A 24098-nucleotide genomic window follows, 5' to 3' on the forward strand; every position below is an offset into this window, starting at 1 on the left:
AAAGATAAAAAAGTTGAGGTTAACATTCAGTAGTAATCTGCCATATGATTTAGTTGTTTAAAAGGGAACAGAAAGTTAATGTGATTTTGGGGGAATTTAAAGTGTCTTTTACAATATGGAATATACTTATTTTTTTTAATTATTGTTTAAAGTATTACAAATAGTAGTACATATGTCTCCTTTTATCCGCCCCCCTCCATCGACCTTCCCCCGGCCTCCTCTACCCCCTCTCCCCACTCCCCCAGTGTCTTGTGTCCACTGGTTATGCTTATATACATGCAATACAAGTCCTTCGGTTGATCTCTTATTCCCCCCAACACTCCCCAAGCCTTCCCGCTGTAATTTGACAGTCTGTTCGATGCTTCTTTGCCTCTGTATCTATCTTTTTGTTCATCAGGTTATAATGTTCTTTATTATCCATAAATGAGTGAGATCATGTGATATTTATCTTTCTCCGACTGGCTTATTTCACTTAGCATAATGCTCTCCAGTCCATTCATGCTGCTGCAAATGGTAAGAATTCCTTCTCTCATTTGGGGATCAACAGAGGTGGGGCACAGACCCTCACCCCCCCCAAACATTGCAGGGGCCTGAACCCTAGCCCCTTCTGAAGGAGGTCTCCTGCCCCCATGGCTGCCTCGTGCTTCCCATGCCCAGCCCAGATCAGGACCCAGGTGACCGACAGAGACTTTGCCGACAGCAGATGCCCTCTCACTCCAACAAGAATTGTTTGAGTTGTCTTGTACCCATGGTGTGGGGAAGTGGGTTTATGATATCTAAATCCAGCCTACCACCAGGAATGCTCAGGACCTACTCAAAAAGGCAAATAATCCTTTCCACTAATATTTACAGGGTGAAATAAGATTGTTGTTAGAGTAATAAATTGGACAGTAAAATAGTAGTCAAGTTTTCAGGCAAATTTAAATTGGCTAGTTGAAACAAGCGAATATGCTAGAAAAATTAATTGTACTGGACAAAAAGGTGTTCCTAAAGTGTTAACTAAAAATTTTATTGGTAGTTCATCTCATGATAAAATTGCGCACCATGTAATGAACCTAAAACAGTAATATTATAGTGCAAACAATTAAAATTTAAAAGCCATCAAGACTACATTATAAAATTTTCAAAAGCATCCTAATATTTAAATCAAAAAAGGGGGGATAGTAGAAGAATATCATGAAAGGAAAAATATCCTGTAAGTAATTACATCTAGAAAATTAACACTTAGAAAATTAATTGTAAGGCTAAAAGCAAGACACCCATGAAAAACACACAAGGTGTCAAAACAAGCCAGAGGAAAATCATTTGGGCAAAAAATAAAAAAGGATCCCAAGTAAAATTTATAGAAAATATTCCTTTATTAACTTTTGGTAGAGAATATCTTTGTATATTTTCAGAAAACAACTCCGAGACCATGTGGATTCCAGCAACAGAGAGGAATCGACAGGACTACTCCAGCCATGAAGACAGAAGAGAAGCAGTCCAGAGATGGAAGACGCTGACGTCGCCTTGCCATACTAGCAGTTAACAGCTGTGCGTCACTACAGGTTGCCCAGGACCAAACCAGAGAGAGTCGGACCTGCATTACCACCATTTGTCCACCATCCAGAACTGAAATGTCATTGCTGAAATGTACACATAAGGAACTGTTTGACATTGAAACTGGGTCTCAAAAGAACTGTTGGCCCAGAAGGAAACTCACTACAAACTGATTCATTTGCCTGTCAGCATAACCATTATTGCTTTTCTCATTTTCGGTTCTTATAAGTGTATTTCTAATAGCACATGATCTCACTCATCCAGGGGAAATAATGAACAACATAGACTGATGAACAAGAACAGACCCAGAAACAAGGAGGAATGGATCAGACTGTCGGGCCTCAGAGGGAGGGTAGAGGAGGGTGGGGGTAAAGGGGAGAGATCAACCAAAGGACTTGTGTGCAAGGATATAAGCCTAACCAGTGGTTAAGGACAACAGGGGGGTGGGGGCATGTGTGGGGAGGGGTGTGGGATGGGAATGGGGGGATGAGGACAAATATGTGATACCTTAATCAATAAAGAAATTTAAAAAAAAAGAAAAATGGGAAAAAAAAAAGAATTCCTTCTCTCTCTTTTTTTAGCAGCATAGTATTCCATTGTGTAGATGTACCACAGTTTTCTAATCCACTTATCTGCTGATGGGCATTTAGGCTGTTTCCAAATCTTAGCTATGGTGAATTGTGCTGCTATGAACATAGGGGTGCATATATCCTTTCTGGTTTCTTGGTATATATTCCTAGAACTTGGATTACTGGGTCAAATGGGAGTTCCATTTTCAGTTTTTTGAGGAAACTCCATATTGTTCTCCACAGTGGCTGCACCAGTCTGCATTCCCACCAGCAGTGCACGAGGGTTCCTTTTTCTCCACATCCTCGCCAGCACTTGTCATTTGTTGATTTGTTGATATAGCCATTCTGACAGGTGTGAAGTGGTACCTCATTGTTGTTTTGATTTGCATCTCTCAGATGATTAGTGACTTTGAGCATGTTTTCATGTGTCTCTTGGCTTTCTGAATGTCCTTTTTGAAAAGTGTCTATTTAGGTCCTTTGCCCATTTTTTGATTGGGTTGTTTATCTTTCTTTTGTTAAATTGTATGAGTTCCCTGTAAATGGTGGAGATTAAACTTTTATCTGAAATATCATTGGCAAATATGTTCTCCCATGCAGTGGGCTTCCTTGTTGTTTTGTTGATGGTTTCTTTTGCTGTAAAAAAGCTTTTTATTCTGATGTAGTCCCATTTGTTTATTTTCTCCTTAGTCTCTCTTGCCTTAGGATCTGTGTCTGTAGAGATGTTGCTATGACATATGTCTGCAATTTTGCTGCCTATGTAGGATTTTTATGGTTTCCTGTCTTACGTTCAAGTCCTTTAGCCATTTTGAGTTTGTTTTTGTGTATGGTGTAAGTTGGTGATCTAGTTTCATTTTTTGGCATGTATCTGACCAGATTTCACAGCACCATTTATTAAATAGGCTGTTTTGACTCCATTGTATGCTCTTGCCTCCTTTGTCAAATATTAATTGAGTATAATTGCTTGGGTCCATTTCTGGGTCCTCTATTCTGTTCCATTGATCTATATGACTGTTCTTGTGCCAGTACCAGGCAGTTTTGAGAACTGTGGCTTGGTAATATAGTTTGATATCTGGTATTGTGATCCCTCCAACTTTGTTCTTCTTTCTCAGGATAGCTGTGGCTATTCGGGGTCTTTTTAAATTCCAGATGAATTTTTGGAGAGTTTGTTCTATGTCTGTGAAATATGCCATTTGTATTTTAATGGGGATTGCATTGAATCTACGGATTGCTTTGGGTAATATGGACATTTCAATGATGTTGATTCTACCAATCCTTGAACATGGTATGTTCTTGCATTTGTTTATGTCTTCCTCTATCTCTTTTTTCAATGTCCTATAGTTTTCTGAGTACAGGTCTTTTACATCCTTGGTTAAGTTTATTCCTAAGTACCTTAATTTTTTTGGTGCAATGGTAAATGAGATTGGTTTTTTTTTTTTTCATTTCTCTTTCTGTGAGTTCATTATTGGTGTATAAAAAGGCCATAGATTTCTGGGCATTAATTTTGTATCCTGCTACATTGACAAATTCATTTATTAGGTCTAATAGTTTTTTTATGGAGTCTTTGGGGTTTTCTATGTATAGTATGTCATCTGCGAATAAGGACAGTTTTACTTCTTCTTTTCCAATTTGGATGCCTTTTATTTCTTCTTCTTGTCTGATCGCTATTGCTAGTACTTGTAATACTATGTTGAACAGGAGTGGTGAAGTGGGTATCCTTGTCTTGTTCCTGTTCATAGGGGAAATGAGTTTAGTTTTTGCCCCTTGAGTATGATGTTGGCTGTAGGTCTGTCATATAGGGCTTTTATTATGTTGAGTATGATCCCTCTATTCCCACTTTGCTGAGAGTTTTTATCAAGAAAACATGTTGGATTTTGTCAAATGCTTTTTCTGCATCAATTGATATGATTATGTGATTTTTGTCTCTTAGTTTGTTTATGTGATGTATCGCATTTTTTGATTTGCAGATATTGTACCATCCCCAGTATAAATCCCACATGGTCATGGTGTATGATCTTTCTAATGTATTGCTGAATCCGATTTGCTAGAATTTTGTTGAGGATTTTAGCATCTTGTTAATTAAGGATATTGGCCTGTAGTTTCTTTTTTTTGTGGTGTCTTTATCTGGTTTTAGGATTAGGGTAATGCTGGCTTCATAGAAAGAGCTTGGAAGTGTGCCTTCCTCTTGAATTTTTTGGAATAGTCTGAGGATGATAGGTTTTAGTTCTTCTTTGAATGCTTGGTAGAACTCCCCTGTAAATCCGTCCGGACCAGGGCTTTTGTTTGCTGGAAGATTTTTGATAGCTGTTTCAATTTCTTTGGTAGTTATCAGCCTATTCAGGTTTTTTTATTCTTCTTGGTTGAGTTTTGGTAGCTTGTATTTTTCTAGGAATATGTTCATTTCATCTAGGTTGTCCATTTTGTTGGAATAGAGTTGTCCATAGTGTTTTTCATAATTGTTTCTATTTCTGTGGGATCGGTTGTTATTTCAACTCTTTCATTTCTGATTTTGTTTATTTGGGTCCTCTCTCTCTGCTTCTTGGTGAGCCTGGCTAGAAGTTCATCAATCTTTTTATCCTTTCAAAGAACCAGCTCTTGGTTTTGTTGATTTTATGTTTTTTTTTATCCTTTCAAAGAACCAGCTCTTGGTTTTGTTGATTTTATGTATTTTTTTTGTTTCTATTTCATTTATTTCCGCTCTGATCTTTATTATTTCCTTCCTTCTGCTTATGCTGGGCTTTTCTTGTTTCTCTCTTTCTAACTCTTTGAGTTGTAGGGTTAGGTAATTTATTACCATTGTTTCTTGTTTTTTGCAGTAGGCTTGTACAGCTATGAACTTCCCTCTCAAGACTGCTTTCATTGTGTCCCATAGATTTTGGATTGTTGTGTTTTCATTGTTGTTTGTTGCCATGATGCTTTTTATTTCTTCTTTGATCTCTCTGGTAACCCAGTCATTGTTTAATAGCATGCTATTTAGTCTCCAGGTGTTTGATTTTTTTTTTTATTGTAGTTGATTTCTAGTTTTATGCCATTGTGATCTGAAAAGATACTTGATATGATTTCTATCTTCTTGAATAGTGAAGAAAGAGGAGAGAGAGGTGTGTATGGACTTACAGCAGGGGATCAGGAATTAGATATATAAATATGGTGAATTTTTAACAGGGGGTAAAAAGATGGAATAGGGAAAATCTAAAGCAGGAATAGGGTAAGAAAAACACAACACCAAAAGGGAAAAAGTGAGGAAGAGAGTGTTGGCATAAAGGTAAAGTTGAGATAGAGTAAAATGATGCTAAAGGAAAAATTAAAATAAAATGTAGAACACTAATCCCAAAATAAAATAAAGCGAAAATAAAATGACACTTAAAAATAAGGTAAAATAGTAGTAGTAATAATACTGATTAAAGATAAAAGTATAATAATTAAAAAGGTAAAATCAAGTGAGGAAAAAAGATAAAGAATTTAGTTTCTTAAGTAAAAGATGAATAAATAAAAATGTGCAGTAGTGAGGTCATTCACTTCCTCTACTGTTCTGTTTGGTTCGCCTGTTTCCTGTTTTGTAATCAGGACAGTATTGAAGTTCCCTGTGTTCCACTGCTCCTCTGTGTTGTAAACCACAGTCCTGATTTTCCAGCAGGCCATATTTCTTTGTTTCTTAGACTCCTTTATTTGTGTTTACACAAGAGTCAATTTGTGATTCAACCCCTGGGTGGCAGTGTTTCTGGATTGACCTCTGGGGCTATAAGTCCTCTCTAGCCAGTATTTAGGTTTTGTTTTTCCTGTCACACTTAATACTGGTCTGTGAGTATGGACTGCCCCGAGCTGGTTCTCTGATCATTTCTCCCAGCTCTGATCCCCAGGTTCCAGAAAAACAACTTTCCCCTGCCGTCTGTGAGAGTGTCCCCAATTGGGTGATCCTATGTTTTGGGCTTAGTAATCAAAAGCAAGGATTTAAACAGAAAGAAAAAAAAAAAAAGAGCCAGAATAAGTGCGCGAACTCGCGACTTTTACCCTCCGGCACTGCGTGCAAGTCTGTGCAGTCTTTTTTCCCCTGGCTCTAAGCAGCCAGCACACTTAAAATTTTAGGCTGCCCTTTTGCGCCCAGTTCAGCCATGGGTTGCTTTTTAGAGTTCCCTTCTGTTAGCAGCCCTGCAGATACACTTCCACATTTGCAGATAACGCTAGCCCCAAAGGCCGTGGATTTTTTGGGGCGCAGACTTCCCTGGAACCTCTAGCTCCCACTGTGCGTGTTTCTCTCTCCTGCCTGGATCGCAGACCTCACCTTTTCCTAGGCGAAATCTGACCTTTCTGTGAGAAGGTGCAGAGCTCATCTGAGTCTGCGTATTGGTGCTGCTTGGGGTCCCGTGTTCCTGGGTTCACAGCTGTTCCCTGGGTGGTGGTGGTGTAGATTCCCAGGATTTTTAGGCTTCTGATAACAGCCACTCTCCCCTTAAAGATGGCGCGGTCTCCGAGTCAGAGCTGGTTGCTCCAGGAGGGATTTCAGTAGCAGTGGAGGCTGCCCGGTCAGGGGAACCCTGTCTGGCAATCCCCAACAGTCCCTTGGAGTATAGCTGTCCCTCACCCACAAATATACACTCCCCGTGCAACCACACACTCTTTAGTTCTCTCACTCACGCACTATCTTGCAGTCTGTCTTCCCGTCGGCAGCCATCTTATCACACAGAATATACTTATTCTTAATGTAAGGTTGAATAGAGATAATAAGGAGAAATAAGCTAAATAAAAATTCAAAACTTTGATACCTAGCTTCACAAAATAGCTAGATTAATACTTATATTAAATTCTTTTGTTCAGTAAACACTGATTTGGTGCCAATTAAGTATAAATTATTTCAGAACAAACTTTTAAAGAGCAAGTTATACTGATGTTCAACTGCTGACTAATGTATAAAACGTGAACTAGGAACAGATTGGTTGTTTAAAGAGCCAATTTCAAACATCACTGAGAGCTGTATGGAGCACGTCCTACACATACTTACTAGGTGATTCCATCAGAGTTTCTAAAAGAATCTGAGCTTCTATTAAAGACAGTAGGGCTTTCAAAGGAAAGCCAAACCTAGGGAAACTGGATATATGCCAAATCAATTCAAATATTGAGTGTTTTAAGGAATTTATATATCTGATGTCTGTATTTCAGCCCAAATACTTATAGAGTAACTAAACTTAGAAACAAAAAAATGAACCTCTAATTTTAAGGATAAGCTATAACTCTGTTGCTAAGACAAAAAAAGAGTGAAATTCTGGCATCTTTATGATAATAGTTCAATTTCTGGGATAAAAGCCAAACGCTTTATGTAGCAAAAGAAAGGGATCTAGCTGGGACTCAAAAAAATATTAAAAAATACTTTTTTTTTCCACATTTCAGTTTGTCTTGGAGACCTATTATAGAAATAGAGAATCCAGAAATCATTCTAGTATAGGAATGATTTTAAAGAAGTACAGTGATTCAATAGATGTTTGATAACCTGGATTATACTCTATTAGTAGATTATTAAGATTCTAAAACAATGCATGTATTGTATGAGAAGAAGTTTGTTCCAAACTAAATTAAAAAATGGTCCTAACTAATACAGACAGCAACTTATGTGGAATTAAAAAAGTAAATGTCAATGTGGGCTTTTAACCATATCATTTAAAACAATAGAACAGATAAAAGACTGTGTTTTTTGTGATTTTAAAATCACAGAGTTTTTGTCTAGAAGAGATGGTCCATATTTTTCATTCAAAGAATTTTGTTTTACAGAGAAACTGATTTTGCTAGGGTCATAGTTAATGTCCAATTGAACATTAGAAGCCCTGTCACCTGACTTCTATTGGCCCAGGGCTATTAGTTGTTAAATACCAAAGATGGTAAAAGCCAGAACAGGCTAGGTTATGCTGTTATAACAACTTCACAGCTTACACTGGCTTACAATAAGAAAAGTTTATTTCTTGATCATGTAGAGAACACTACAACTGTCCTCCATAAATTGGCTAAGTACTCCTAGGTGTTGTGATCTGATAGTATCTCCAACTCATCATATGCTTCCACAATGACCACGGAAGAAAGGCATGGAAAAATCACACGTAAGTTTTTAAATGCTTCTGACTGGAAATTATATACATTATTTCTGCTCACATCTCATGGGCCAAAGCAAATTGCATGACCACATCTAGCAAGAGGAAAGGAAGTATCCTCTTTCCATATGTCAAACAAAGGAGGAGAACCAGAACACATTGGTAAGCATTAGTAACGGGACCACATCATCAGAGTAAGAAAAAAACCTCACTTCTGCTTCAGGTAGGCGATTCCACTTTTTGGAGAGCAAATTATAAATAAGTTCACATTAAGCCAACTAAATGTGGGTCTGAGGTGAAGACTTTAGGCATTGTGTCTGTTTCAGAATTATACAGCCTTAAAAATAAAAAGAAGAAAATCCTGTCTCCCAGAACTTCCTATACAATGGTCCTTGTTCTAGCCTCTCAAAATGTGTCTTTTCTCTTATTGGATAGTTGTGAAAATATCTGAAGACCTGCAGTATCATCCTTATGTCTACTTTTAGATTCTGATTTGATCAACCAATATATCAGGATCTCTAACTTCTCCAGTTTCTGTTATTCACGTGCTTTATCAGAATAAAATAAATATTGTCATTATCATCTAGTCATTAATCACAAATGTTAAATAGAATTGGCCCGAGGAAAAGCCTCATAGCCTACAAGTACAGATTTCTCTACAGGCTGGCATTAATCAATTAATCATGTTCTATAGGTATACCTGAACTACAAATCCACTTAACCATGTTGTCATAGAATTTGTCCAAAGTGATCTCATAAAAGACTTGTCAAATACTTTGCTTAAGTACCAAAACACTATCTATCTATAGCACTCTTCTGAAAGGGACTATTTATAATATCTAAAATAGAAAAATGACTTTGGTGTAAATTGTTTTTAGTGAACTAATGCTGCCTCCTAGTGATCAATTCCTTAAGTATTCACAATCCCTCTTTTAATAATCTAATGTAGTTTTCTTTCATAATCAACATCAAGTTTATTATTACAATTTGTGGAATTTACATTCTTCCCTTCTTTGGTAAAAAGACAGATTACCAAATCTGTCCGGCCACTCCATTATTCAACACTTTCCGGCCACTCCATTATTCAACACTGCTTCTCAGAAATAACTTTCAGTGGTTTACCAATTCATTCACTATGTCTATTCAGTGTTCTAGATCAAGGATTGGTGAACTCTAGCCCACAGGCCAAATCTAATCTGCCACCTGCTTTTGTAAATGACGTTTTGCTGGAACACAGCCATGCTCATTTACTTATGAATTGTATATGCCTGCTCTCACACCACAATGACAGAGCTGAGTAGTTTTCAACAGAGCTTGTATAGCCCCAAAGCCTAATTAGGTCCTTACAGATAATGTTTGTCAGCCCCTGCTCTAGATGGGTCTGGATTCAAGCTTATTTATTCACCTGTCCTAGGCCTCACTTTTACCTTATTAATATTTATTTCTATTCTTTACATACTAAAAGCCATTCTTGTTAACAAAGCAAAACAGGCATTGAAGCCAACAACTCATATTACCTCTTAGCACCACATTATCTCTCGCCATTCCTCTGGACCGGAGCCCTAGAAGCTCTCAACCCTGACTATCTCCCTGCTTCTCATCTCACCACCCAACCCATCCTCCCCAATTCATCCTCTGGGCTGCTACTCAGAGAGATAATCTTTTTCATAGGCAATGCCAATTTAACTATCTTAAACTCTTCAAGAGCTTCTTATTATGATCATGACAAAAATCTAACCACTTTATTATGATATAAAATGCCTTTCATGGCCTCGTCCTTGCCTGTTATCCTTTGCTCCTGCTAGTCTCCCCCATGTACTCACTGCTCAGCCATGTTGAACTGCTATCAGTTGCTATAGTCTCTCAGCACCCCTCTGCATTTTGCACACCTTCTCTCTCCCTGGAACATTCTTCACAGATACTTCCTCCTTCTTCTTTGCCACTCTTCAAAACTCGAGTATTTTCTCCTTTGGAACTTATCCTATTTCTCTGATAGGAGTACTTTGCTCTTTGATATGATTGCGGTGTGTGTGTGTGTATGTGTGTGTGTGTGTGTGTGTGTGTGTGTGTGTGTGTGTATACATACACATATCCATCAATCAATCTATCTTATCTAACTAGTCATTTTGAATTATAATCAGGCTGCATGACTGCCTCTGCACTAGATTGTAAGTTAATGGGAGGGCAGAAATTATAAGTCTGATCTTAACATATCTAGTATCTAACATAGACCCTAGTACAGAAACTTTTCAATTCAAAGTGACTAAGACTGTCTCAGAAAGTTTTTCACAGTGCCTCTAAGTCAAAAGAAATGTGCTAAAGCTCTGTTTACTATAGCTAGGAAGCAACTTAACAAGTCTTCATGTTCTAGCAACTTAGTAGCCATTGGAAAACAATAATACATATAAACTGAAAGAAAAAATATATCACTCTTAAACAGCCACAATTATTTACCAATGGAACATGTGTACCTGTGGGGCACTAGACAACTTCTCTAACACTGGAATTAGATTGGACACTGCCACCTTCATTTCCTGTTCCATACTACCAGTAATTTGACATGGCATTTGTTTTGATGACAATAACCACTGAAAAGTCAGCTTTGAAAAGAAATGGTGCCAGAGAGAGAAATATAGTGTGATCTAATGTTGAAATGATAAACTACCTTGAGCTGGAAGTTTTTCAGTAACTCATAAATACCAGATATCACTGTGTTTTCCTTAAAACTAAAAAGTGTTCCTGCCAAAACCAGTTTGGCTCAGTGGATAGAGCGTCGGTCTGCGGACTGAAAGGTCCCGGGTTCGATTCCGGTCAAGGGCATGTACATTGGTTGCGGGCACATCCCCGGTGGGGGGTGTGCAGGAGACAGCTGGTCGATGTTTCTCTCTCATCGATGTTTCTAGCTCTCTGTCCCTCTCCTTTCCTCTCTGTAAAAAATCAATAAAATATATAAAAAAAAAAAAAGTGTTCCACAGTGTCCCTGTGAGTTCACAACAGCATCTTGGCACACAGTTTGGGAACCACAGCCCTTGTTCATAGAAGTTCATTAGATGTTTGTGTAATTCACCTCAGCTAGAATGTTTACATTATCCTATCTAATAATAGACAAATATGCAAATTGACCATACCTCCGACACACCCACAAGCCACGCCCACAAGCCACGCCCACCATCCAATCAGAGAAAGCATGCAAATTAACCCAAACCAAGATGGCTACAGCCACAGAGAGCAAGGTTTCCTAGGTAACAGAGGAAGCCAAGCTTTCTGCCAGCCGTTGCAGGCCTAAGCCTCCACTCAAGCTACAAAGTTTCAATTAAAGAAGGTAAACAAATTCAAACAAATGGCAGCAGAATGGAGCTTGAGAGAGCAGGCCAGGGTTGCCGCCGGAAACAGGGGAAGCAAAGCTTTCCACACACCCTGGCTGGGCCCACCCGCTTAAGGCAACAAAGTTTCAATTATAACCCCAACACAAATGGCTGCGGGCCTCGGAGGGAGCCCCCGGCTTGGCTCTGCTCCAGGCTACAAAGTTTCAATTGTAGAAGGAAAATAAATTCCAGATACCAGGGCCTCCGCTTGGGTTGCCAGGGGGCGTGGCCGGCCTGCAAACCACCACAGGCCCCTCGCTCAGGCTGCCCCATGCCACAAGGGTACCCCACCCTGATCAGGGACACCCTTCAGGGCAAACCAGCTGGCCCCCACCCCTGTACCAGGCCTCGATCCTATCTAATAAAAGAGAACTATGCAGATTGATCATCACTGCAACACACAATATAGCTGCCCCCATGTGGTCAAAGATCCTGCCCCCATGTGGACACAGGATCGCCACCACAAGATGGCCAGCAGGAGAGGGCAGTTGGAAGGCACCTGGCCTGCAAGGGAGGGCAGTTGAGAGGGACCAAGCCTGCAAGGGAGGGCAGTTGGAGGTGATCAACCCTGCAGGAGAGGGCAGTTAGGGGTGACCAGGCCAGCAGAGGAGGGAAGTTGGGGGTAAACAGGCTGGCAGCAGAGTGGTTAGGGGGTGATCAGGCTGGCAGGCAGAAGCGGTTAGGGGCAATCAGGAAGGCAGGCAGGCATGCAGTTGGGAGCCAGCAGTCCTGAATTGTGAGAGGCAGGCAGAAGCGGTTAGGGGCAATCAGGAAGGCAGGCAGGCAAGCTGTTGAGAGCCAGCAGTCCTGGATTGTGAGAGGGATGTCTGACTGCCCGTTTAGGCCCGATCCCAGGGATCGGGCCTAAACGGGCAGTCGGACATCCCTTGAGGGGTCCCAGATTGGAGAGGGTACAGGCTGGGCTGAGGGACAACCCCCCTCCGTGCACGAATTTCGTGCACCGGGCCTCTAGTAAATTACATAAAATTCAAGCAAGATATCATTTTTAAAGAGGAAAAAATTATTATATAACAGGTGTCAGCAAATTTTTCTAGTAAGATGGTAAATATTTTAGGCTTGTAGACCATATAGTTTCTTTAGCAACTACTCAATTTTACTATTGCAGCATCAAAGCAGACATAGATAGTATATAAATGTGTTATAGGCAGTTAGACACACCTGAGCAGAGCAAGGATGATGGGCCAGATACAGAAGGTCACCAGGGCAGAAAGCCTCAGATGCCTGACTGGGAAAACAAGAACCTCACCTCCAGGATAACCTATCCTCCCCTAGCATATCACTAGTCCTTTAGTTTGGACCACCTGACCTTCCATAGTGTTGGTCTTGCAGTTCAGACTCCCTGACACTTCATATCGCTAACAATGTGGTTTAGGCCCCCTGTCCTTTAACTCCCTAAAGATAAGATCTAGGCCTCAGTTATATTTTAGCTCCACGCCCAGAAAAGCAGTAAAAGCAGACAAATGATGCCCTCGCTGCCTCAAGAGCAGATGCATTGAATAATGACCCCTTGCCCTGGCACCAACTAATCAGTGAAGACCACCACCCTGAAAGAGCACATTTATAAACTAATGACTATTCTATTGAGATCCTCCCCTGAGATCTCCCCTAAGATATCCACCTGCAAGAGAGATAAATATGTTCAGGATGAAGGACCCAAATGCAAGCTCTCATCCAGGGGAGCATGCCCATGCCATTCCCTTACCCTTTCTTCCCTCTAGGACTCCAGCAGACTTGCAACCAGGGGAGCTGTAGGAAGCGGTTATAGGGTTAAGCCTTGGACTGACCTGCTGGCAAAGTCACAAACAAGTCCCAGCTTGGAGGGCACAGCCCTGTAAGCATAATTAAGCCTGATCCTGTAACTGATCCCTAGATCTTTCCTGGGTAGCTAGTGGGCTGTGGGAGGGGCAGCAAGTGCTGCCAAAACAAGTCAAACTTACAAGAACATTGTCAATTGCCTTGTTTGTCCCTGATTATAAATAAAGCCTCAGCTTTGCAGTCTGGATCTGTTCTGTGGCCTCAGCCAGGCACAGAAAGATCCACCCAGCTCCCAGCTTCATGAATCTATTTCTGCGTCTTGTTTTCTTTATTTCTAGTATTTCTCAATCCCTGGCCGCCTCCATTTAGAACCGGTTCGTTCATCTCTCTTTCCGCACGGGACGCGGAAAAGGGAGATCCCCGCCATGTCTGGCCCCCGCCGCATCAGGCCCCCGCAGGGAGCAATGGGCAGCAGTGGCTGGTCCCGGGCTAATCCCTTGAACCTGTCTCCAAGGCTGCCTTTTCTCTGACTTCTCAATGAACCAAAGCAGCCCAGCCTAGTCTCTCCTGTTACTTCTGCGATGCCCTTTCTTGTTTCACTGTCTTAAGTATGTTTTCACTGTGGCCAATAAATTCTTACTTACTTGGCTTTGCCTTTTCTCTTGATTGAAATATTTTTTTCAAGAAGACAAGAACCGTGGTCTCATTGTCTCACCAGAACAAATGAATGAACATGACTGTGTTCCAATCTAACTTTTTTACAAAAACAGGTGGCTAGCTCATAGGCATTGTATGCTAATCCTGTTACTGCAAGTCTTTAAAAGGTATATTCTTTCCACACTAAAGTTACTATAAAATTATAAACAAAAAGTGAACTAAACTAAATAACATGGTCCATCCCAATATAAATATATTGAAATTTTAATGAGGAATTGGATTCCAAAAAAAAAGCAGTAACTTCACATGGAGAAGCCTGGCAGACATCATCTTAATTAAAGTGAACAATATCAGTAAAGGGATAAATAAAAATTACACATCACTTGATAGGATGCAAAGAGAAGAATGCAAAATCACTTGTGATATTTATTCCAAAGGTTTATAGCTAAAAATTAATCACGAGGAAACATGAAAAAAACAAAAAACCCAACACCTGAATTGAGGGTCATTCTACAAAATAACTGATCTGTAATCTTCATAAATACCAAAGTCATGAAATAAAATAAAATAAAATAAAGGAACTGTGCCTGAAAAAGAGACATGACAATAAAATCTATATGTAATGTGAAGGGACCAAATTCTGCCACCCTGAAGCTGCTTTCCGGTGTACTGATTTTAAGGTGTTTATTACGAAACAAAAGACTCAGAAAGAACCTTTGACCCTCCCCCTTTCCTATTCAAGAGATTCAGATAGAGAAACCTGTTTCAGGAAGGAGATCTCTTAGCCTAATTTGAAGTGAGTATGGTCAATAAGAGGGCTTCAGGCAGGTGGGTACTCCCTGTGTCCCACTGTTTCTGAGTAAACTGGCTAGGGTTTTTCTGCAAAGTGTGTTCCCTCTTCCTCAACTACCTATAAATCATCCATTCTTATTTCTGAAATCTAATTCCCCGTTTCCTCCCACCCCCTTCTCCTTTGTCCAAAAATGTTTTATATATCCAATGTTGCCTCACTGTCTTTGGAATTTTCATGTAATTCTCATGCCTATGTAAATTCCCCATGCACATATATTAAACTTTCATATCCTCCTATTAATCTGTATCTGTTTGATTATTGGACCAGCCAGAAGAAGGAAAAATGTTAATATTTTTTTAAGCCCCCACAAATGAATAATTCCAAACTGGATCATTTTGCTAGACAGAATATTGTTGATACTAGAGGTCAGGTGCACGAAATTCATGCAAGGGGGGGGGGTCCCCTCAGCCCAGTCATTTGGTCCCCTCAGCCTCTCCAATCTGGGACCCCTCGGGGGATGTCCGACTGCTGGTTTAGGCCTAAACTGGCAGTCAGGCATCACTCTCACAATCCGGGACCACTGGCTCCTAACTGCTCACCTTCCTGCCTGCCTGATCGCCCCTAACTACCCCCCTGCTGGCCTGGTCACCCCCAACTGCCCCCCTGCTGGCCTGGTCACCCCCAACTGCCCCCCCTGCCAGCCTGGTCACCCCTAACTGCCCCCCCACCAGCCTGGTTGCCCTTCACTGCCCCCCTCTGCTGGCCTGGTCGCCCCTCATTGCCCCCCCTTGCCGGCCTGGTCGCCCCCAACTGCCCCCCCCCCCCCCGATGCCGGCCTGGTTGCCCCACGCAGCCTGCTGTTCAGTTGTTTGGTCATCCCTCACTAACCCCCCTGCCAGCCTGGTCACCCCACGCAGCCTGTTCGGTCATCCGTTCGGTTGTTTCAGTGGTGATGGTCGCTTAGGCTTTTATATATAGATTGGTAAAATTGAAAGTGGTGTGACAATTTGACACTAGTAATTATTCCATATTCTTTTCCTGATTTCATTGGTTATATTGTGTTTACACAGGAGAATGTCTTTGCTTATATGATATGCACACTAAAGTGTCCAGGGTTGTTGAGGAATCAAGTCAGCAACTTACTCTCAAATGGTTCTGTTACAGTAGGCACCTAGTAAGATATTAACAAAAGAGAAGGGATCCAGACATCTAATTAAGTTGGTTTAACTAGGAGTCTTTGGCTTCCAGACACAGAGGATAGCCGAATTGCCCTGCCAAGGGGATTAACATCCCTTCTTCCCCCCTCTGAATAGGGAGGAAGAACCAGCTTTCCAATCTCCCCAGGGAATTACCAGCCCCTTTCCACAGACTAAACCAGGGGAAGGGGTAAAACAGAGAGGGGGAAATTCCTCTGCTGAGGCATGCACAGAAGCCAGATGATGAGGCAAAACTATGAGGCATGCGCAGTAGGAGCCAAAATGGCCACCCTAAAGGAGAGGAGTCTAGCCTGGGAAAAGGACAAGATAGGATAAGGGTATGGAACCCCGGAAGATTAAGGAAAAGGATTGGATAGGGAAAGGGCCCAGCACAAGCCAGAGGAGAATTAGGAACAAATTGGAGCATTTGAAAGAAAGCCTGCTCTATCCCAAGCCCAAGAAAATACAATCAAAGCCGAACAAAGGCTCAAGGTGCACACTGTCTCACTGAATGCCAGGGTAATGGCACAGCAGGTCTGGGTCCTGGCCCTTCTCCTGAGTGAGCACAAGTGCAGACGTGTGGCTCCACAGGTTAGACTTCTTCCACAGTGAGATGAAGCTGACACACCTGGTCATGAAGGAGGCAGTACAGCAGCTTCTGCAGGGGCATCTATGTCGTGCATGCCTTTCCAATAAATCTTGCCACTATACCTCAACTCCTCCTATGCATGAGCCCCAAAATGCTTTTTCTGCAACTTTGCAAGGACCCATTTCCAGACTGGCCTGGCAGACCTGCCTTGGTCCTGATCCACGTCTGACAACAGTATAAGAAAAAAAAGTTCTTTGTACTATATGTACAACTTCTCTGTAACTTTGAGATTATTTCCATGTAAGAGTTTTTTAAATTTCTAAAATAAACAGTGGAAGAGCAGATGTGAAGTACTGCTGCTCTGTATTTAGCAGAACAGCTGGCCCTGCTCCCACCCCAGGTGATTTTCCCTCATTTCCTCACCAGGCAAACATACTCTATGGACTGTACAAGAACAGTGACTATATACAGTTTTATTCTCCTTTATTTAAGGCATAGAAGTGGGTAAATATCACTGAACCAGGAAATCTTTATTGAACATTATTACATTTTCTGCACTGAGTGAGATAGAGAAGATAAGAAACATGTACAGAACACTTGTATGTATTAGACAAGGAAAAAGAAGAATGGTTTCTGCTCTGTAAGGACATTAGTTATGGAGACAAGACTGACATACATTCACTATAAGAACACAATACAGTAAAACCTTTATATAATGGACTCATTTGGTTGAGGGGGTGTCCATTAAAGCCAAAAGTCCGTTATATAATAAAGCAGGTTTTCCAAATGCACATGTTAAAAAATTGACAAATTAGTTGGTTTACCTGTTTTAACTTATCTATAATAATAAAAGTATAATATGCTAATTAGACTGGATGTCATTCCAGATGTCCTTCCAGACGATACCAGGGCTGGAGGGAAGCCTGGGTCCCGGGTGCCTGCCAGCGGCCAGAGTGAAACCTGGGTCCCAGATGCCAGCAGGCAGCCAGAGTGAAGCCCAGGTCCTGGGTGCCTGCCCGTGGCTGGAGGAAAGCCCAGGTCCTGGGTGCCAAAGGGAAGCCATGAATTTCGTGCATCAGGCCTCTAGTGTAGACATGTTGTATAATTAAAGTTAAGTATGTATGAAAAGTTTAATTCACAGAAAAGTTTTCTGTATGTATTACAGTAATTTTAAATTTAAACTGAATAGATCTAGTAAATGCATGCATTCACCAATCACTGAGAATAAACAAATGCACACAGCTGGGGCATGGCTCAGTGCACATTGGAATATCAGCTGGTATGCGTTAAACTGCCACAGAAAGTCATGCCATGCGACAACAGAACCAATTACCTCACGTGATTTGATGTGATTGCTAATCATTTGCCCAACATTGTTTAAGAGATGTAGACTATAGTGGTAGATGTGTAATATTTATTTATGTTGGTGAAATTACTACAGTGTTTTTTCCACCATACGGCCTATTTGCTAAAATTTGTTAAAAATTACAGTGAATTAAAACAAAAAATCAACAACAACCTGTTAGTTTAATTATAAGCAAATCTTGGTTAAAAGCATTTAAAAATTAACAGGGTGCTAATTTTCACATATGACATATGGACCAGAAATTATGTCTAAATCCGAAGTCTGTTAAATTGAGGTCCACAAAATGAAGGGTTTACTGTACATAATTAAGTACTAATTTATATAAATGGGTTAGTTTCACCTCTTACCCCACTCATACCAACTTCCTCAGGAAGAACAATGAAAAGTAGCCAAAATGCCTAATTAAGAAAGACATGTAGATAGGGTAAAAGTATGAAACAGTGTTGACAGTATAGATCTGAACAAACTGAGAGAACAAAGAGCCATGCTGGAACAGAGAGAGGCAGAACCTACCAGATCCCTGGTGTTCATGAATTCATCACCACTTAACTCTGCTAGCCATCTTATCTGTCCATGACACTGCTGAGATAGAGGTGTAAACTGCACACATTATGAAGCTGTATACAGGCCATGAGGCAACTGGCAATTGAATAAACTTAGCTGATCACTCAAGATGCAATTAAAATTGGAAGCATTAAGAAGAAAACAAGTAGAAGCTTAGGTCTGAGATTATTAAAAGGACTTTTCTGAGAAAATAAAATATTAAAATTAACTTGGGATGCAATGAAACTAATTAAGTCAAGTTTCTTTCTTCCAGAACGTCTTGGAGCCCCAAATATGCTAATGTACATTGTATACCAATAAACAAGATATCATATGCAGCATTTCACTCAGATGAGAAACCATATCAAAACCTCTAAGTAGAATAGGTAGAGTGGAGTAGAATGAATAAGAAAATAAATAATTACCTTGAGAGGTATAGCATCAAAAACAATTCCGTATGATACCTCATAGTAGCTTCACCTGTTCTAAGGTTTGTTCAATACTTTATTTTACCTTACTAACAACTAACAACATAATACAATTATGATCCCCATTTTACTTTGAGAAAATGAGGTATAGAAAGGTTAAGGAAACTGCTGAAGGCATACAACTAGAAAATAGTCACAAACACAAGGTTTCCTAAGTTTTCTTCTAGAAGTTTTCTAGTCTTGTATTTTATATTTAGGTCTATAATCAATTTTCAGTTAATTTTGTGAAAGGTATAATGTCTATGTCTAGATTCACTCTTTTACCTCAGAGTTTATCTTTATCAGTTGGCTCCTATGTCCCTTAAATAGTTTGGCTCCAGGACCCACTTTCTTAACCATTATGTTCTTAACCATTACCGATGGAATTCTTACCCATTACAAAGTAAATTATTAGTCAGATATTAAGCAAAAATGAAAAACAAGCATAATAATTAATTTAAATATAAGGCTAGGAATTTAAAAAGCCCTATTCAATGACATTGGAAATACGGGAAAAGTAAAAATATCTATAATTACAATTTTGAAGTATACCATAATTACATTTATGATAATCCCTAGTTTATTAGAATTAAGAAGCATCCCCAATTCCCTCATGCACACTAAGGAGAACAGACTGGTAAGCGCTGGGAGGAGCTCTCACCGTGACTCTCCTGGTGTCCAGCTGGCGCAGCTGCAGCATGTTCTGAAGAACAGTGTGCTTGTACCATGGCTCCTGAGCTATGGGGTTGCCATCAAAAGTGATGTCTGAGAGAGAAGGAGAGTCAGCAAGGCAGCAAACACTCTCAAAACTGTAGAGACAGAAAACACTGTTATTGTGACCTTCAAAACTTTGATTTGTTTAATAGAACAGTTTTAAATTTACAGAAAAACTGAGAGTATAGTGCACAGTTCCCACATACTCTCCACCCAGTTTCCCCTATTATTAACATCTTATATTAGTACCAGAGGCCCAGTGCACAAAATTCGTGCACGGGGCGGGGGGGTGTCCCTCAGCCCAGCCTGCACCCTCTCCAATCTGAGACCCCTTGGGGGATGTCTGACATAGGGATTGGGCCTAAACCGGCAGCTGGACATCTCTCTCACAATCCGGGATTGCTGGCTCCTAACCGCTCACCTGCCTGCCTGCCTGATCGCCCCTAACTGCTTCTGCCTGCCAGCCTGATCACGCTCTAAACACTCTTCTGCCAGCCTGATCGACACCTAACTGCTCCCCTGCCGGTCCAATTGCCCCCAACTGCCCTCCTCTGCCAGCCCGGTCACCCCTAACTGCCCTCCCCTGCTGGCCCAGTCACCCCTAACTGCTCTCCCCTGCTGGCCTGAGCGCCCACAACTGCCCTCCCCTGCCAGCCATCTTGTGGTGGCCATCTTGTGATGACATGGGGGCAGCCATCTTGTGATGACATGGGGGTGGCCATGATGGTCAATTTGCATATTACCTCTTTATTATATAGGATAGTATACTTTTAAAATAATTAATGCACTAATCCTATATAATAAAAGGCTAATATGCAAATTTTCCCCACGCGTTGGAGTTTGACCAACCAGGAGTTAGACCTGCAGTGACCACCACGGAGCGGCATGGAACACGGTGGGCATCAGCAACATGGTGATGAGCAGTGGAGGTGAGAGTGGGACTGCTGCAGGATGGTGGAGCAAGTGAGCAGGCAGCACCAGGCCAAAGCAGGTGCGAAGGGCGGCCCTGGTTGGCAGTGGCAGCAGGCAGCCAGGGGAAGGGAGGCCCCACCTGACAGCGGCAGCCACTATGGTATATGAATTTCGTGCACTGGGCCTCTAGTATTAATATATTCTTATTAACTCAAGTCCATATTTTATCCAGATTTCCTAAGCTTTTTCTTACTGTCCTTATTCTGTTTCAGGACCCCATCCAGAATGTCATATTACATTTAGTTGTCATGTCAACTTAGGTTCCTTTTAGCTGGGACAATTTCTTAGAATTTCCTTCTTTTTTGACAATCTTGACATTTTGCAGCACACTTATCAGTTATTTTGTAGGATGCCCCTGTATTGGATTTGTCTGATGCTTTTCTAGTGATTAGACAAGGGTTGAGGTACATACTATTAACTAACATGACATCACTGTTAAAGTTGACCTTGATGACCTGGCTGAGGTAGTGTTTTTCAGGTTTCTGCAATGTGAATTTACTCTTCTCTCCCCTGAATTCATTGGAAGAAAGTCATTATCAGCAGCCCATAGTTAGGGATAGGAAGTTGAGTTTCCCCTCCTTGAGGGCCAACTATCTACATAAATTATTTGAAATTTTTCTTCCTAGGAGGTTTGTCTTTTTTCTACCATTTATTTATTTACTAGAGGTCCAGTGCATGAAGATTCATGCACTCGGGGGCGTCCCTCAGCCCAAACACCCTCTCACAATCTGGGACCCCTCGGGTAGGGTACCTAGGCCTGGCCTGAGATCAGGGCCTATCAGGTCTTTCCTTCCCAGGTCTGCAGGAAGCTGGCCCCCCCCCCGCCGCTGCCACTGCTTGCCATCTGTGCAGCACTGCCTCCCCTCCCCTGCCACTGGTGGCCTCCCTCTGCAGGCGACAGGCTGGGGTGCAATGGCTTGGCTGGCCTGGGCCTCCCTCTTTCTTTGCTGGGGGGTGGGGCCAGCCATGCAAGGGGATGTCTGCCTACCTGATTGCCCCTAACCGCTCGCCTACCTGCCTGATCACCCCTAACAACTGGTCCGCCTACCTGATCACCCCTATCCACTCTGCCTGCCTGCCTGATTGCCCCTAACAGCTTGCTTGGGGGCGGGGCCAGCCCAGTGAGGGTCTGTCTGCCTACCTGATCACCCCTACCGCTGGTCTGCCTACCTGATCTCCCCTAACCACTTGCCTGCCTAACTGATCACCCCTAACCACTGGTCTGCCTACCTGATCACCCCTAACCCCTCTGCCTACCTGCCTGATTGCCCCTAACCGCTTGCTTGGGGGCGGGGCCAGCAATGACTTCCAGTTGGGTCAGCCTCTGGTTGTTGCAGGAGCCGACCGCCAGTTGCCTGCCATCCGTCACAGGCTCCCCGCTGGTGCCCAAGGCCGGAAAAGCCTCCGGCAGGATGGTTTCCTGGTGGGCGTGGCTGGTGGGTGTAGCGAAGGTACGGTCGATTTGCATATTACTCTATTATTAGGTAGGATATCATGAATATTTATTTTATATGTTGGGTTACAATCCAATACTACTTTATTTATTTTATTGTTCAAATTGTTCCAGCTTTGGCCACTGAAAGCTCTTTCAGTTGGCTCCTATGTGTCTTTGACATACACCCACCATTAATGTGTGTGTGTGTGTGTGTGTGTGTGTGTGGTGTATGTGTGTGTGTGTGTTTCCTTACTTTCTGGCACAAAATTCTCTAGGCTCATATTATATACTAGAGGCCCAGTGCACAAATTCGTGCACAGTGGGGTTCCTTGGCCTGGCCAGGATTTGGCTGAACCTGACTCTCTGACATCGCTCAAGGGGTCCCAGATTGCAAGAGGGTGCAGGCCAGGCTGAGGGACCCCACCGGTGCACAATCAGGGCCGGGGAGGGACGTGGGAGGTTGGCCAGCCAGGGAGGGACCGTGGGAGGGCTCCAGGGTATGTCCAGCCTGTCTTGCTTAGTCCCGATAGGCCAGATCCCAGCAGCAAGTTAACCTACCGGTCGGAGCATCTGCCCCCTGGTGGTCAGTGCACGTCATAGTGACTGGTTGACCGGTTGACTGTCTGCCCCCTGGTGGTCAGCGCACATCATAGCGAGTGGTTGAGCAACCTTAGCATATCATTAGCATATTGCACTTTGATTGGTTGAACAGACGACCGGATACTTAGCATATTAGGCTTTTTTTATATAGGATTATATTGGATATCCTACCCCAGTCTCAGAATCAGCCTTCTCTCCAAAGATCCATGTTCCTTATACTGGGAATGGTATTAGAAACAAATATCTGCATATTTGTCATCTGCACATCTTTTTCTGTGTTTCAATCTTGTGCCTATTTTTTAAAATGTTTTGTTTTTGTTTTCTTATTGTTGAGTTTTAAGAGTTTTTAAAATATGTATATATATGTAGTGGATACATCTCCCAATCTGCGACTTGTCTTTTCATTCTTTTAATAGTGTCTTTCACAGGGCAGAAGTTTTTAATTTTAATGATGTCCAACTTACCAATTTTACCTTTCTTGGATCACACGTTGGTGTTGTATCTAAAAATACATTTGCAAACCCAAGGTTTCCTAGATTTTCTCCTAAGTTTTCTTCTAGAATTTTTCTAGTCTTTTATTTTATATTTAGGTCTATAATCAATTTTCAGTTAATTTTGTGAAAGGTATAAGTTCTATGTCTAGATTCACTTTTTTTATATGAATATTCAATTGTTCCAGTACCAATTATTGAAAAGACTGTTCTTTTTCTATTGTGTTGCCTTTGATCCTTTGTCAAAGATCACGTGACTATATTTTTGTGAGTCTGTTTCTGGGCCCTCTACTCTGTCCCATTGGTATATGTGTCTATTCTTTTACCAATACCACACTGTCCTGATTACTGTACTTTTATCTAAGTCTTGAAATAGGTTAGTGCGAGTCCTCCAACTTTGTTCCTTGTGTTGCTATTCTAGGCCTTAGATTTTCCATATAAACTTTAGCATCCTTGTTGATATCTACAAAATAACTTGCTGGAATTTTGATTGGGACATTCATTTTTAAAGAAAGGAATAATTTCTTTTCCAAATAATACCTAAATAAATGAGGTTGGTAAAACTCATTTAATGAATATTCAAATAACTAATGTGAACACTTAAGACTAAAAGTAGTTTCTTTTTCTGGGAACTATATTTAATACCCTTTCTGCCTATGTTAAGAAAAGGTAGGGAATATAAAATATTTATGGTAGAGTAAAAAGCCTATTTTTCACAATGAAAGTTGAGGCAAGGTCTTTTATAAGAATAAAGTGTTTTTATTGTCACATTTAAATATTTCTAGTTTGTTTTCCTTTCATTCAAGGTAAAGACTCTGTTATCCATTATTTTACCTCAGAGCTTATCTTTAACAATCTAAAAGTTAAATCTCATTATTTATATGCACATCATAGTTTTTGAGGCATGTTTAGGTAATTATGGGAAGACTAGTGACCTGGTGCACAGATTCGTGCA

General features: G+C 41.3%; 1 protein-coding gene across 2 annotated transcripts in view; it reads right to left on the reverse strand.

The window, feature by feature from the left end:
• LRRC49 (leucine rich repeat containing 49) overlaps positions 1-24098 on the reverse strand; it is a 231849-nt gene that overhangs the window by 87884 nt on the left and 119867 nt on the right. For both annotated transcript variants that reach the window (XM_008151368.3, XM_028160350.2), the window contains one exon: positions 19593-19740. In XM_008151368.3, coding sequence (XP_008149590.1) covers positions 19593-19740 — 148 coding nt within the window. The remainder of the gene's footprint in view (positions 1-19592; positions 19741-24098) is intronic.

This window comes from Eptesicus fuscus, chromosome 2 (genome assembly GCF_027574615.1).
Source record: "Eptesicus fuscus isolate TK198812 chromosome 2, DD_ASM_mEF_20220401, whole genome shotgun sequence".
NCBI lineage: Eukaryota > Metazoa > Chordata > Mammalia > Chiroptera > Vespertilionidae > Eptesicus > Eptesicus fuscus.